Here is a 16,495-nt window from a genome sequence, read left to right on the forward strand (position 1 = left end):
GTTTGTGGGCAGAGGGGAAAGAAGAATGGCATATGAGGGGCTTGAATGGTCACCACCACAACTGGCTCTAGCAGCATCTCAGAAGAGAAGAACTCTTGTTTTGGCCATGCCCAAATATCTCCTGTTTTTAGGCACTGCTTTTTCAGTCATTTGGTATTTCCATGCAAACCCAACTTTTTCCATTTTGGAGGGGGAAGGGTGGGGAGGAGAGGGGAGGAGAGGGTTAGAGAACGTGTTTGATAGAAAAATGGTTTCCTATCAAAAACACCTTAGAATACAGTCTTGCAGGTACCATAATTGAACATCCAAGAGGACTCCATCTACAGCCAAACAAACATTCAGCTGCTCCCCTTCCATTTGGATGCTTTCTCCAGAATACGGGTGTGTTCCTAACTTGTCCCTTCTAAGAGTGCCAAAGTGCTAAATAAGAGGATTGTCTCTGTAGGAGAGTTTTTAGCCTATTACAGTTTGCCATTGACCTCCTTAGCAACAAGCAGTCAATTTTTGGTTAGGCTACTGCATTTATAAAAGCCAATAAGTTTCCACATGTCCCTGTGAAATTTGAGACATGTTTCCATACCACTGCAACCACAGGCCTTTGCTGCGCAAACAAGATGGGTTCTGGGTTTTGCTGGAGGAACCAGCCGCTCTCCAGAGACTCGCTGCTTTCTACTATGAAGCTGTCAAAGAAAGTTCTCCGTTCAGTGCATTCACTTACTGGATCAAGTGTTCCAAGCCAGGCTCCTGCATATTTAAACATTGCTAGGCTGAAATTTACCAAGGTGAAAGGCTTCCCCAAGGTCTCCCTCCTCACAAAGCTTAGTTTTACAGACTATGAAAGACTAACCACATTTATTCCACAAATAGTTCAATTGGGTTGGAGTTTCTCATACAGTTTAGAGGGATATGGTCAGCCTCTGTTGTCAGCTTTAGCAACCATGAGGGAATAAGAGACTATCAGACTGGTGCCCTACAAAACCACTGAATTCAGTGCATCAGATAAGCATCAGTACAGGGCACATGAACTCAGAATCTGAGGAGCTCTGGCTCCTAACGAATCCTGCAGGATCCTTCTGAAGGAAAACACACACACACACCAGTATGCATTAGGCTCACTAATGGACATAAAATATAGGGAAGCATCAGCGATTAAATTTAGAGTGAGCAGAGAGATGCCAATTGTTACAATTTTATTCCATAACTGAGTGCCCTTTTCTAACACAGTTTAGTTTCGACCCTAGAAGCTCACGAAATTGGGGAAAGGCTTCCTAGGAAGGTTAACTGCTTGCTTTCAAAGTCTGAAGCAACAGATGAAGTATTTCTAGTGTCACATTTCTCCTTAACCTGTGACCGAACCTGTGGCTCTTAAAAGGACAGCTATGCCCTTCAATGAGGCCGGGTGCTTTTGGTTACTCTTGAAACCAGCTTGTTCTGGAGTCGCATGCTGGAGCCACCATCTCTTGGACTTCACAATATCCAGAGTCTAATGTTGGAAGGACTGAAGTTCACACGGAAAACCATAGGCTAAGAGAGTGCAAAGCATGCCATTGAGAAGCAAATCTGGTTTGAAGTCAGGTAAATAGAGTTCATTTTAGGCTGGGGAAGGAAGTACTGACTAAACAGTTTAGTAACCACAACTCATTGTTAAAAACCCTGATGTAAGGACTATCAAATGGGTACCGAGCCCCACCCATCCACTGCGTTCACCACCCAACAGATCTGGTACTGCAGACAGCAAAGGAGCCTCTGCCACATATCGGAAGGAATAAGGGGCTCGAAAGAGGACGGAAGAGCAAGGGGGAACCAGCAGGGTCCAAGGTCAGGAACAAAGCATTTGGGAAGCTGCCTTATGCAGTTTGTTAGGRACACGGGGGAAGGGAGTACATTTTCACATCACAAAAGTACTTGAAGTAGAAGATTTTGTGACTAGTCTGTGCACAGGCTTCCTGAGAAGCCTGTGAATCACAGTGTCCACTAAACCAGGGCATTTCTGGGAAAGCTTTCCAGGCAGCCAAGCGTGGAGCATTAGGCTCCTGGTGAATTACTGTTACCTCTCCATGTCCAAGGTACAGGCTAGCCCTACCCAGGATGACAGAAAACAGAACAAAATCTCACRGATGGAAGCTAGAATCAGTTTACCTCCAAAAAAAGAAAGACAGGACTTCAAAGCTATCTACAGCAGTAAGTATCTAAGTAGTTTTACCAGAGATAACATTAATCTTTCCCCTATGAGAGAGGTACACAGCAAAGCAATGCTTTGCTTTGCACACTAGTCTCCAGCCAAACTGCATTTTGGTTTGCTGCAGAGAAGGATTAAAGAAGGAAAACCCATCAGCTCTCCCTGTTGCAGTCCCCATGCCTGTGCCCTGCACATCCAGTAAAGCAGCATGCTGAGGTACCATGAGGCAGTACTGCGGGGTAAGCATCACCCCCAGCAGGCACAGCCCATACTCAAACTCTTCACTGAATCCACCAGCAGCAGCTGAAGAACGCCATTTCTCCCTTGGCAGAGCTAATGCTTTTGCTAGTGAGTTGGCGCATGTTGGAGTTCAGCAGCTGGTGTTAAGAAATATGTAAGGTGGAAGCAGAGACAGATAACCTGGAAGGAATATAGGGATGTTGTCCGAGTCCAGCCTTGCTCAATCCTCTGGTCTCAATTAATCCAGATTTTTGCTTAAGCTTCCAGACATCCAGATCTGGCTTGAGGTACCTCTAGCTGATCATTAACAACTACAAAATCAATCGCTATTTAAGCTAAAGCTGTACAGTTGCAAGCCTAGGGAAGGGGGTGGTGTAGGAAGATATCTCTAGTACAAGGCATGATGTTACTATGCTGCATACTATATTCATAAGAATATTTCCAGATCCAGCTACCTTGGGGCAGCAGCAGACTTCCAACAAAGCTGTGCAGCACCTGCCTTGTTCTGTCACTCCAAAAATTCACTTTGGCATTTTAACCAGATAGGAAAGAGGGAAATGGGAGCATTTCTACCTGAAGCCCATTCACCTATTACTACTACGAAACTTTATCTCTAGACTCAAACTGCTCTTCCTCATGAAGCCATTAACTAGATAGAAGCTTTCCAGAAGTCCTTTAAATCCCATTCAGAGTGGGCAAGTAAGTGTGGGATAACAAACATTTATTCCACCTTTAAACACAATAGGTGGAAAGAGACACTGCCTGAATGCTACTGAACAAAGACAGCAGCCTGCACTGTAATAGCTGTGTGGCTAGAAACTTTGGTAAAAGTTAATAGCTTCCTTTTTTCCCCAAGTCAGATCTAATGGCTCACTGAAAGCAAAAGGGTACTCTAGGGCAAAAACATTCAGGACATCTTAATATCCTTCTGTGAAAGAGTCAAAATCAGGTTTCACACAGAAAGTTTATATGCAGCCACAGCAAAACCATAAGATAGCTCTACAGAGGAACTTGCTTCACCCCCAAAAAGCCTTGATGAAGGCAGCCACTGCTCAGCACCAGTACATGCAGAAAATACTAGATTAGCAATTGCAGGAGCACATCATAGTTTAAGGCAATCGGAATACAGACAGCCATAACCTTGTTCTCATATACCCCACCATGGACCCAAGACCTTCTCAGGATGAGGCAGAGTGAGCAGACTGTTAATCAGACAGCAGCCATTGCTTAGTCCCCGTTAGCAGTGACAGCAGGGACAACAGTTCAACTAGCCTTTTTGCAGGAACCAATCTAGACACCAGCTCAGACATTTGAAACATACACTGTCAGCTGGCACATACCCAGTAAAACATTTTTAAGAAAGAGAAGACAGGAAAAAAAGTGGCTAAGCTACAAGATCCCACTTTACCTAAATGCTCTAAAGAGTGAGGTCAGCAGGTGTTAGTTTTAGAGAGCAGTGAACTAAGACAGGAGGGTGGAGCAGAGTAAATGATTAAGGGTAAAGTCAGTATAGACGAAAGCACAGCCCTTTATAAAACCAAGGAAAGGGAGGTTTATGCAAGAGCAAGACGCCTATAGCAATCTGTTGAGAACTGTCCATAAAATGAGATGATTCGGTTGCAACATATGACCGGGTCTGGTTACAGTGGAGAGCAGTATTTGCATCTACAAGGTCAGCACAGAAGAGCTCCCCCTGTTCATATCTTTGCCTCCAGGTGATCTTTGCTAGATAACTAAATACTAGAGGCTCCTTGTTATTGGATTCTTTCATCACTTTACACTCAGCAAGAGATTCGTCACATGCTGATCAGTAAGTTTCATAGCCCAGTAGTTTAAGATGTTCAAAGCCCTGTCCCAGTATTAACCAGACAAGTCTAGTTATTTACTAACAGCTCACTAGAAGCTCTCATATTTTGGTTTGGTATTCAACTTATCTCTTTATGCAAAGAATAAGAATTTGTTTGAGCATGTCCATATACCAGAAGTGTCTGCTTTCCCCCTCCCCAATAATTTTAGCCTCATTTATTGTGGAAGTCTGACTAAAAATCTCTTCTGCAATAGGGCAGAGCCTTGAATTTTCCATCAAGAAATAAGCAGGCTGGTGTGTATTTGTATCCTCAGGCCAGAAAGAAAAGTTTCCCATTGCACGAGCTGAATAGGTACTTCCTTTGCAGTTAGTTTCCTTAATTGTCCAGAGCCACTTATTAGGCTGCAGGTCAGTAACAGAAGCTGGGATAAGCCTCCCCATCAATCCAGTGACATAGCATAGCTTCCAAAATGCCTCAATCCATCCCAAAGATGGAACACTTGACATCTCCATATCTACCACCAGCCCCCTGCCTGACTGCTCACAGCATCCCCGAGCCCTGGCAGAGCAGGGCTCTTCCTGCCTCCATTCTGAATCACTGTTGCGTAGGTCTTGAATCATCTAGTCAAAGTCTGCACATGGTCACTGGTGAGTCTCTAGGACAATCATTTCAATATTAGTCCTATCAAGAACCAACAACACTACCTCCACAAAGAAATCTTGTGTGCTAAACAACAGAATACAGCTTAATTCTTGGGGCTACAGCACTTATTCARCAAGTCTATGCTATATGGACAGTTTGAAGAAGTGGTGTACACTGGACCTTTCAGAAATAACTGATGTTTGTAAGTTGGCTTTAGACACAATAATTTTTCTTTTCCACTGCACTTGAAGCTACAGTATTTGCTTAGTTCCTCTTCCCTCCCTCTTGCAACTCCACCTACAGCCCAGTGCGGCTGAAGCAAATCCTGCCTCATTTACATTAGCAACTCAGAAACTTAGTTCTGCAATAGCATTTGTTTTATCCCTTTACACAGTGTTTACTGTGGAAAAACAAAACAAAACTTCTGTTTAGACAGGTGCAGTGTGAAATGCATTGCAGGAAAGAGAATGTACAGCTGGTCAAGAACATGACACAAAGGAGTGAAATCAATTACTAAGACATGAAAAGTTCCCATACAGGAAGCATGTTCAGATGCTTCTCAAATACAGACAAGTTGTTCAAGTCCAAGTTTGGCACTACAATTTCAGTTTGTGCTCTATGTCAAGGGAGGCAAAAGCTGCAAAGCTGCAGATGGACTTGAGTTGAGTGAAAAATTCACTCAGAAGAGAAATACCACTGAAGTCAGTAGTAGTGCTTTTTAGCACCAGCTGCTTTATTTGGATAACTGTGTCAGAAATTAGATACAGAAGAATAATCACAAGAAGCATCCAACTGAGGGGACCCTTCTCCCCCCCTAAAACAGCTCACCTTTTGATGAACTTGTAGCACGTCAAGTCAATTTTATTGGAATATGTTTCCACAAAATAAGTGTGGTGCAGTTCTGTGTTGTGCACATGAATTCTAGACAGAATCCGGCACTCACTTCCATTATCAAACAGCTCAGACTTGAGATCACACAGTGCTAAAAGAAGTCTGGGAGCTACTGACCTATGCAGTAATATGCAGACAGCTGAGAAACTACAGTGCAACTCAGCACCTTCCCAAAAAGCTTTATTTGCCTTTCCCATTATGAAAGGGTGTTCTTTACCAAAAGGCTAGGAGCTCCCCTCCTCTCAGGAGTGGGCTGCAGAGAGCACTGTGGTATCTAGTGTTGAATCACCCAGATGAGTATGAGAGGAAGTAGCAGTTGTTGTGGTCAAAAATAAGAAAGTAAATAAATAAATTAGGTTTATTGGACCCAAATGAGATAGCTGATTTCCATGGGTGGGTCAGCCCTCAAGTTTCTTTCTTCATTAAAACAGGTGCAATGTAAAGCTGGCCCCAGAACATCTAGCACTGCTGAACCACACCCATGTTTGACATATCTGGTCTGGCAGTTCCTTCATCTTGTCGTTACTCTAAGACTCCTTTTCCTTAAGCTATTAACTTGTTCAGATTCCTCTCCAAGTAGCAAAGCCCTGATTTCTTCTTCAGTGATCTCACAAAGCCTCTTACTGCTCTGCAAGACAGGACTACCTCACTTGCTAGTAGAGCAGATGCTTTGAAGGGAAGGCAGTTGCCTAGATATGGCCTTTGGGACTACAGCTGAGACACATAGTGGGGCCTGTCAAAGTTTCAACAGCTGCAATTGATAACATCCATCTTCAGCTGCTCCAAGTTTTGGCTGCACGTCTCCCTGCTTCTGCTTGGCCCAAGGTAGGAGGAAGTCTGCCTAGCCAGTGAATGCAGAGGAAGGTTTAGGCACCCAGACGAAGCCAGCTCAACACAGACAGTACATAACTTTTGGGAGTATCAGACAGAACATTGTTTCACCTGCGCTCAAGAGTTGCGGCAACATTTGAAACCCCAGCTATGCTTCTGTTCCAGAGACCGACTGCTCTTTGAAATCCATTATATGACGCTTGCACATAAGCCAACCAACGAAAGCTTACTAGCTCCCCCAGAAGACAGTTCCTATTTTATGAATTAGGATTACGGACATCTATTGCTTTCCAATCCTCCCTATGGGATACAGCAACAGTTGAGTTTCTTAGAGGTCAGAACAGGCCCCAGCACTCCTGGAGCTAAAGAGAGTACATTAGTTTTGAGAAAAGTGTGTAATTTTTGATTATGCTGAGTTCTCTTGAGGATACTATACTATTGTTTAATCTTTGAAGCCCTTAAGAAAAATCACAATATCAGTACCAACTGTAAGTCTTCCATCGCTCCATCACTTACCTGATCAAAGAGTTGCTTCCCAGTAGTGTTGGGCTGGATGGCAAACTCCAGCTCAGCGTCCATAGTGGTAACGCGCACACTGATCTGGAAGACAGAAGATGCATCATTACAACACATGCACCAAGTGACACTACACAATAAAGAAAAGCCACATCTGTCTCTATCCAGGGACCAGCTCCCAAGACTCCAGAAGCTCCACTGCTAGCAGTTACAAGTTTCCTGCCAGCAAAGCATTCGCAGCTCTTAACAGTTTACTAGCAGAACGTAAACCTTCCTGTTTTGCAGCGTAAGAGTTTATTACATCTATTCCAACTAATATTGCCACATGCGAGACAGTCAGTTACAGCTTATGAAGTTAGCTCTCTGAGTGCAGAATATCCCAGCACTTTTCACTAAAGCAAAGATGTTCCAGACCTTGGTACACACAACCAGACACCCAACTTCTTCCACTTGAATGTCAGAAAAGTCCTGGGAAGCATTAAGAACTTAGTCTGTTGCAGAAGGCCAATGGATATAGAACAATATTGTTCCAGTTTCCATGGATATTTGGGCAAATAAGGCACAATCCCTGGCATACTCAGAGGGCAGGATACAAAACAGACAGGATGCGAGGATGACCTTATGCGCTAAGGCAAAAAGAATGCATACTGAACTAACATATGCACTAATAAGTACAGACACTTCACAAGGCAGCAGAAGAATCTCTAGATAGTGGTCTACTGACCTGCAGGTCCTTCTGGAAAGGGAAAGATCTCTGTAAACACTGAAGAAATGTTTTAAGTGTAGCTTACTATGCAGTCAAGATTTCATAACAATATTAGGGCTCTGACATAAAAAGCAAGGTAGATGTAAGATCATGAATTGTCTTTTAGAAGAAATGTTTTATGACCCAGTCTTGACAGTAAAATCTCATAAGCATGTTTTCACATGTAAAATGAAAGTGGGAAGGGAACAGCAGCAAGGGAGTTTGCAGGTTCATCTCACAGAAGCAGGACAATATCTGTACATCTTAAGCACACACCAATAGTTTAACCAGCAAAGGCTCTTCCCCTCAAAGAAGGTTGTAAAACAGAGCTGATTCTATTCAGAACTCCTGAACTGGAATTGCTGGAAAATCTTTTGTAGATTCTTAGGAATAGACAGGAACACTTCTGCCTGAACATGGAGATGACTGCTAACTTTTGACCAGGCTAATTTTAGGGCCCTCAGATGCACCAAGTTGTTTGAGAATTCATTTCTATTTGCATACCTATCAATTTAAAAAGGAAAAAAAAAATGCTTTACAGCTTATGTATACAAGCTGGAAATAGTTTTAGTACAAACTGTGTTCTAATGCTTTTCCATCAAAGCAAAGTTTCAAAGCAAAGTTATGCAGATGAGATTCCCAGTGCACCAATCCCCAGCATACAGGCACTACATTCATAGTTCTCTTCCTTGCCAACAGCCAAATTAGCCTGCATCACCAAATCCTGATTTATTTGTTCTTCAGTGCAATCAATCCTCTTATCCCTCCCTGCAAGCCTTCTCTTCTGGGGCGGCGGGGCAGGGAAGGCATATGCTGTGGACAGTTTTACTAAGAATAACTCAAATTCAAATTTAGACTAGATTTTAACCACATGACACTAGAGACCAAAAAAGCAAGAGTAAGCAGAGAAATATTCAAGGAACCACCCAATACTGCTATGAAAGCAGCCAGTTCAGATCCCCTTATTTTTACTGACAGATTTCATACAGATTTCATATATTGTACTAAGATATCAGAAGACTGCAAAGAACCTACAACCAAATTTGTTCATAAACAAGAAGGACTCAGCTAGTTAAGACTGAATCAAGTGCAAAGAGACCACTACACCCAAATACATCTCAGAGTTTCCCAGTAAGTCTACTGCAGCCTGGTACTATTTGGTACACCACTGTTTGGTACTTGGTATCACCTGGTGATGAAGCTAGGGGTTTTCTTGTTCTGAGTTTAGCTACAAATCTAAGCATATTCTATAAGAGGTTATTCTATAAGAGGTTAAAGGTAGACTTAGCACAGCAAAGTTGAAGTCAAAAAGAGCTGCAGTTCTGATTGTAGCAGGGAGGGATAACTAGACAATGTTGGAGCAAAGAAATGATAAACAAACAGACCAGGAATAAGTTGGTTTTGAAACACTCTGAACCTTCTGACAGAATAAAGTAGAACTGAGAAACAACCATCCCACAGAAGTAGTAAGGAAAGAACAAACAGCCTAAACTCATATGCTATCAAGCTTTGTTTTAAAACTAGCAGCTTCCAATAGCATGCAGTTGCCTCAGGATTTCTTGCTATACCTTTCCAGAATTAGTCTCTCCAGAGTCTAGATGTTGACAATTGGCTGATTTTACAGTGCTTTGGTGAACCAGGAATCTTAGTGCTTGCTATAAATGCTGAGGGCCCCCTTAACAAAAAACTTTGCTAATTATACTTAGAAGTTGTCTCTTGCACAGGTAGCCAGAGTTTGCTGGCTTGTACGTCTGCCTTGCCTGGAACACCCGCCGGTGAGGGCACAGGTGTCTGTAAGCCACTTGCAAGTGTAAGAGGGCTTACACCAAGCAAGCCATTAAGCAACAGGTTGTTTTTTGATTGTTTATTTTAAAGTCTTTCTTTTTCACCTAAACCACTGTTACTGCACCAGTAACCAAGGAAGGAAAATAGTCATTTTCCTCCACTGTTTAAGGATAAAATCCAGTAACAACTGCTGGCTGATAACATCTGCACAGGTGATTGAACACTAAAACATCTGAGGACGGTGGAAGTGCCAGAAAACAGAACTGAAACATTTGTGGCCAGCTCTTTCCATCTTGGGCCTGAATAGCTTTTAAGCATCACTCCAAATYAGACCTTAAAAATTAAAATAAAGCTGCTTCAATAAACAAACATTTTTACAGAATACATAATTCATGCAGAAATCTTATTGTAAGACTTGTATCTTTGTCGGCACATTAAAATAAGGTCCCACGTTGGAACCAGCAAAATTATTTTACTGTCACTCACTTAAGTGCACTTATGCTACCTGACCAGTTATAGTCCTTCGATTAGTACATTCAATAGCAAGGGATTTACTTTTGTCCCTAGAAGAAGCCCTCTGTGCTCAAGATGAGTAGCAACCTCAGGATTAGGGGCAGCAATGAAGTCTTGAATGGGGTCTGAGCTCGCAGTTCAGGCTGTGCTATTTCAGAGGCTCGCATGAGCTAAGATACCACAGGAAACACGCTTGTGCTTTACGAACCACACCCTGGTAATGTTAGCTTCCCCGGTCTGAACAAAGTTATAACAACACGTTAAATAGAGTACTGATGTTAACCGTCAAGGGACCGAGCGAGGGAAAGCATGTCCTGGGATGCATCAGTGACATTTTAACTACTGGTTTTGCAGTAATTTCATATTGGGCTGAGATGTAGGTTGCTGAAAGTTTGAGCTTTGTAAGCCCTATTGGTGTGGAAACAACATACAGTGAAAAAAATTTTTCCCATATGCTGCTAAGCTGTTTTTTTGAGCCAGTTGTTGTGGCTTGGCAAAGCAAAGTGACGATTCCACTGTGTCAGGTGGTGGGAGGCACTGCTCTCCACTCCCAGTTAGCCGATAAGAGACACGGAACAACACCTCCGAGCAGTGCAGCCTAACTAGGGTGTTTTGTTTCAGTTCAAGAGCTTAAGCACTGGTGCAGAAAATCCAAATGGGCGATTCTAGCACGTAAAGAGGCTGAGAAACCAAGGACCCAGGGAGCTTTGATCTGAAAGACACCCAGGGACCACCTTACGCTAGGGAAAGTTTCACTGCGACGGCCGTGGGTTCTGCCTGCAGGTCTCGGGGGCAACCTACACATCAAGAGACCTGTGGATGCTTCTAATCTCTCCCTGACAAAGTAACACGCAATGCCTGGCACTTGCTCCATTCTCCCAATTCATCTGAAACCTTACTTTTACTGAAACCACCTTACTGAGGCATTCCCAGCTGAGCACTACCCAGCGCGGAAGTTACACAAGACACATAAAATATATAAAGTGCTATACTGGGAGAAAGCCATTATAATCCAGTCCCACCATAACTTAGACTCTTCTGTTTGCTTTGTCCCCTCTGAGTTACCCTGCCAAAGTACTTTTAAAACATTAATCTAATTTACCATCAGTGTTGATTCTAAGCAGGAATAGTCTCGAGATTCATTAGCATTAATCTTTTGCACTTTGTATTTCTAAATCATCCAGATGAGGTTTTCCTAGGCTAAATACCCTACTATCTATGAAGTACTAAGCATAGGTTTACCTCATCCCCATGAGAAACAACTGTAGTGTTTGTGTGAGAGCTCTCTTCCCAGCTCAGAATAAAAACTTTTCTTCCAAGTAACAGTGCGGGAATGGTAAACCGCTGGTCCTGAGTCAAAGGCACTGTACCATCCCTTTCTCTACAGGCACCGACTCTCCACCCCATAACAAGATAAGTGATGACTGAAAAACCTGATTATTTTCCCAGGGAAATACATCAAGACCACCAAACTGGAATGCTCCAGAACACAGCCAGGCAGACGGGGAGACTGGGCAAGCTGCAGAACAGCCGGACTGATCCCCCAGTAACACCTTCCTCCGAGATCGGGCACAGCCATCAGCACGCTTACTGTTTGGTTTGCGAGCAGGATAAACTGCTCCTCAATACGATAACCAGCCCGGACTGCCAAGCATACGCAGCTCCTGCTCTGTGAGTCCAGACGGGGAAGGCACACACTTCTGATACAAGCGATAGGAATAACAGTGAGAAAAAGGCACTRCCCCCCACTGATCAGACCACAAGGTCCACAGTGCCAGCACTGATCCCCAAGTACACTACACCCATTTTCTGAAACTGACTCTTAGTGAACCTTTGTCTTAAACTCTCAACATTCAGGAAGTGCTGTTAGAGGACCTACCAGATTTCATCACTAACAGACTTACCGAAAATACTATCCTAATGCAGTAAGTTAAAGTGAAATTCTATTTAAAGCAACCCATTGAGCTCATTCACCTTAGCGTTTATAGCGTGGTCAACACTGCATCCAGGTGTCTGCCACCCTTGAAATTCTGCTCAGATCTTAAACTAGCAGAAGTCTTATCTTAGTATCTGGCCTCTAAAGAGGCTTAATTTGTTTTTATATTATCATTTAATATAATATTTTGCATACAGACAGCTAACAATATTGCATGAAGTGCTTCCAGGAGTCCACCTTGCATATTAGAGGAAAATTTAAATATTTCAACAGGGAACTTTACACTCACCAAGCTAAAAAAGTCCTCAGGAAAAAAAGATATTTAACTGATTCATTTCATAACATCACCTACAGGAAAGAGCCAGAAACCTAGTAATTCTTCCTCATCTCTATTTGAGGAATTGCCATTGTTTTACCAGTCAAAGCAGGCCTACAGATTGTCCCTACCACAGCACACTAAAGAGCTTCCTGCTGCCAAGGACAGTGTTGTGGCAAGGGCGAGACCTCCTGCACAGAGCCTCTTGCATGGATTAGACATCGCCCCAGTGCCGAGAACTGCAGGCAGAGAGCTCCTTTTGATGCACAAAGGCCTTCACAAGCTACAGGGCACCACCACCTCCTCCCGCAGCAGTCTAGCAGACAGCAGGAGATAGGCACCTGGTACCACTGTTAAAACCTCTTAAAAGACCTGTTGCAAATAGGCTTAACTTTCCCCATATACCTTCCAGTCTTGCTTTTTGCCCCACTGCAATTCTCAAGAAGTTTTAACTAGCAGCAATGGTTATCAGTTATCTTCCAGATCTTTGAATGAACCCTGTTAATAACCTGCTGTAACTGCTTCCTAAGAGGATGGTTTGTAGCTGTATATGGAAAGACAAACAGGAAAGACTGATACCATCATACTAAACAACAGCTGTTATTACTGGTACTAGTACTCCAGTACGTTAAGCAGTGTAAGAGGTACAACAGATTAAGTGTTTGTCATAAACTTCGAGACAGGAACAGTACTAGGAAATTAATGACAGAGTAATAGGTAAAGTCAGCACAACAGAGTATCACTTCTACAAAACCCTGACCTTGAGTTATTAAAACTTCTTTCCTCCCTGGACTTCCTGAATGCAAGGAGGCTGTTATACACTGCTAGTCTGTAGGCTTCAAGCCTCGGATACTGTTTCCCAGGTTTATACCATCAACCAGACAACTGCCAGAGAAAGTAGCATAAACTGCATTAGGGAAAAGCTATACTTCATTGCTCATTTGACTGTCATGGAAGAGGAGCAAGTCTAATTGAAGAGAAATTCCAGGACATCCCTTCATCTTTACAGACCCTATATATTTCAGGGCATCTGTTCACCCAGCAGTTGCTGTAGGTAAAGATAGCAGACTAACACCATGCATCAGTACCAACAGTTCTAACCAGAGAAACATAGTAAACCCAACTAAGTCACATGAGGAACTCAAGATCTTGTAAGGCACCCTAATAATCTAAAAATCTGCCCCGTTTTGTCTTTCAGCAAGACTAACAGTATGATAAGAATTGCTCCACTAACCTAACTGCATTTTCCAGAGGTCAGATGCTTCTCAGCACTGTACTTCACATCTGACTGAGCAGATCAGCTCACCTGGGCCCTGCCACCTCGTTCACCCAACGCCCTGCTGGAAGGGCAGGAGCTGCTTGCCGACCCAGAGCGCGCTGGGGCTCCTTGCTCGCTAGAAAGAGCGTCAGAGATAAGGCCCCCACCTGCAGCACCCGCAATACTCACAGACATCCGGCTGCTTTTTGAGTGCCAGCGCTCCTCCGAAAACAGTCCCAGGCCTTCTGCGTGTTGGGTGAGGCTGGACTCGGGTCATATGAAAGTGCTTGCAATTTCTGAAGGGATTACATTTAATTAAACCAAGCCCCCTTCCAGCAGTCTTAAAGGGCCTTTTCATACCCCTAAGCTCATCAGGGAACAGAACAGCAGCAGGCACCCCCAGGCCACCAGCCTGACCCCCACGCGCTGCAGCCCAAGGAGGAAATATTAACCCTCCAGATGGCTGCCTGGAGCTTGGCAGCCCTTCCCACCCCTCCCCTCCATTCAGGGGGGCACCACACTCCTCGTCTGACTGAGGCAGGGAGCCACACAGGCCACAGAAGCTGTCCTGTTCCCACCCCACCATGCCATTTTGAATAAATTCGCCATAATATAATAAAGGAGGGGCTTGCCCACCTTTGAGGCACTCAGTATCAGAGAACCCGAAGTACCACTTCTGTGCTACGTAATATGCATTATAAAATCTCCCTTCCAGGCATTCATTCCGTCTTTGCTTTGCTAGCTCACTACAGCCTGTAATAGGAACTCACTCTTACAAGAATCTCTAATGATTTTAATGCATGGTCTGAAGACAAAGAACTGATGTTACACGAAAATTGAGCTTTTTTGAACATACAGGTTGTAGTCATCGTCAGCTGAAAAACTAAAAGGGGACGCAAGCAAAGATCATTATCTGAAAGATTTTTACCTTTTATACAAGAAACTCTTAAGACTGTTGTAACAGAGGAAGTATTGTCCTTTTCCCACGCATCACCTCTGCCTTCTTTGCGCATGTGACTCCACAGCATCTAAGCTGATTTTGCAGAGGTTATGATCAGTTATTCAATTGGGGCTATTTTTAACTTCATTTCTGACAGACAGATTTGGAGTTGACAGTATCCTTCAATAATATGCTAGTTATAAATGTGTCCCAACTTCCTGCAGTTGCTCTATCTGAAGAGGTGACACAGGACAATTAGCTGTAGATCAAGGACCAAATTTCTGAAGATACTGAACTGCCTAGGGATCTTGTAGCTTACTGCCTTTCTTACAGGTTACGGTACTTTATGCACCCAGCCACCATTTAAAGTTAGCCTAACATTACAAGTGTCAGACTACTTTACATGAACAAGAGGCATGTGGCTGTCATTACAGCATGGAAAATGCCAACCACAAGAATCTTGGACTCAGCAAGAAATGGCAGGTCTGAGGCTTATAATACAGAGTCATCTACTGAAGGAAACTTGAGTTCATACCTATAAAACTAAATTAAAAAAAAAAAAACACCTGCAGAGGGAGGACAGGCTTCCTATTAAGCAACCAGAGCATGGGACTAGATACTTGATCTCAGTCAATGGTCTCACCCAGGGTCTGGAACAAGCTAAGCAGAAACATCAACAGCAGCAGTCTGGAAGCACAGAAAGAAGCTCCACTTATGAGCTTCAGCAGCAAATATTTTTTCTGCCCTGTTCCGTTATCCTCACCACCACCACCCTTGGAGAAGGCTAGGAGAGACTGTACACCCAGTGTGCTACAAACCATACATCACCAGGCCCTAGCACAAAAGCATGAGGAGCTTGTAGCATCCTCCAGTTTCTATTGGAAAGTACCTATTGCTGCTGAGTGACCTGGAGAAGAAACAGCAACGTTATGGTCAGGCAAAGCRCTCCCCAGCTAAACCACAAATGGGATCCAACATGAGTGTATAACCACTGGTTTATGGGCAAAGCACTGTAGTCACATATGCAATACACTGCTCTATCCTAGGTACACCATGCATATTAGTAGGTCCACTTACAAAAGTACTTTCTTCACTCTAAGTCAACAGGTAGATAGGGCTGAGCACTGCACCTTCCATGAAAGACATACTAAGGTCAGTGTTTGAACTAAAATTAAGAAAAGAGCAGATCACACCGTGGCAACACGACCGTTGTTCACCCTACTTGCTCCTATACGATAAACCGAAGGAAAGTTGGGACAAGGCACCACCAGTTTGCATCTCAGAAGGACACAAGTACGGACAACTCTGGTGTCCTCTGAAGGCGGTAAGGGTGCAGCGAGCTGCGCCCTGTTCCACGGCAATACCCGCCGACCCAAGGTGCAGCAGCTGCAGCCTCCCTCTCTCCAACTTCACCACACAGCCCTGTCCCCACTGGCACAAGCACTAACAAGACAGGTCAGGGAGGCGACCTGGCTGAACATGACATTTTGGCTCATGTGGTCCTGCTCCTTCCCTGTGAAGGAGCACAGCAGCGAGCGGTTTAGAGGCAAACCCACCGCGGAGCCACACCTTAACAAAGCCACATCACAGCTGCGTCCCTCACCCCTTCCCTGGTTACTCCAAGTCTCGAGCAAGGCAAGGTGGCACATGCGGGAAGCAAGCTGCAGCTTTCACACAGCTTCCGAAGAACCAAATGGTTGAGAACAGCAGGGCTAAAAAGCTGCCGCAGGAAGCGAGCTAGTTACTGCATTCGAGACCGAGAAAGTCTGCAGCTTTGAAGAGCCGACTTGCAGAAACTGAACTGAGAAAGGGTGGAGGAGGGAGCGCCCGAGCTGCAGGAAGCCAGACGTGCCCTGTGACACAAGCATGCATCTGACATTTTATCTCGCTTCAGC

The 16,495-nt window shown here is 44.0% G+C and overlaps 1 protein-coding gene across 1 annotated transcript in view; it reads right to left on the reverse strand.

Moving 5' to 3' along the window:
* MSN (moesin) overlaps nucleotides 1-16,220 on the reverse strand; it is a 35,651-nt gene extending 19,431 nt beyond the window's left edge. Inside the window, exons 1-2 of the mRNA XM_026066296.1 lie at nucleotides 16,204-16,220; nucleotides 7,108-7,191 (exon numbers count right to left, since the gene is read on the reverse strand). Coding sequence (XP_025922081.1) covers nucleotides 7,108-7,170 — 63 coding nt within the window. The 5' untranslated portion in view covers nucleotides 7,171-7,191; nucleotides 16,204-16,220. The remainder of the gene's footprint in view (nucleotides 1-7,107; nucleotides 7,192-16,203) is intronic.
* Nucleotides 16,221-16,495: the final 275 nt, after the last annotated feature.

The sequence above is a fragment of the Apteryx rowi genome, unplaced genomic scaffold, assembly GCF_003343035.1.
Source record: "Apteryx rowi isolate R43461 unplaced genomic scaffold, aptRow1 scaffold_24, whole genome shotgun sequence".
Taxonomy (NCBI): Eukaryota; Metazoa; Chordata; class Aves; order Apterygiformes; family Apterygidae; genus Apteryx; species Apteryx rowi.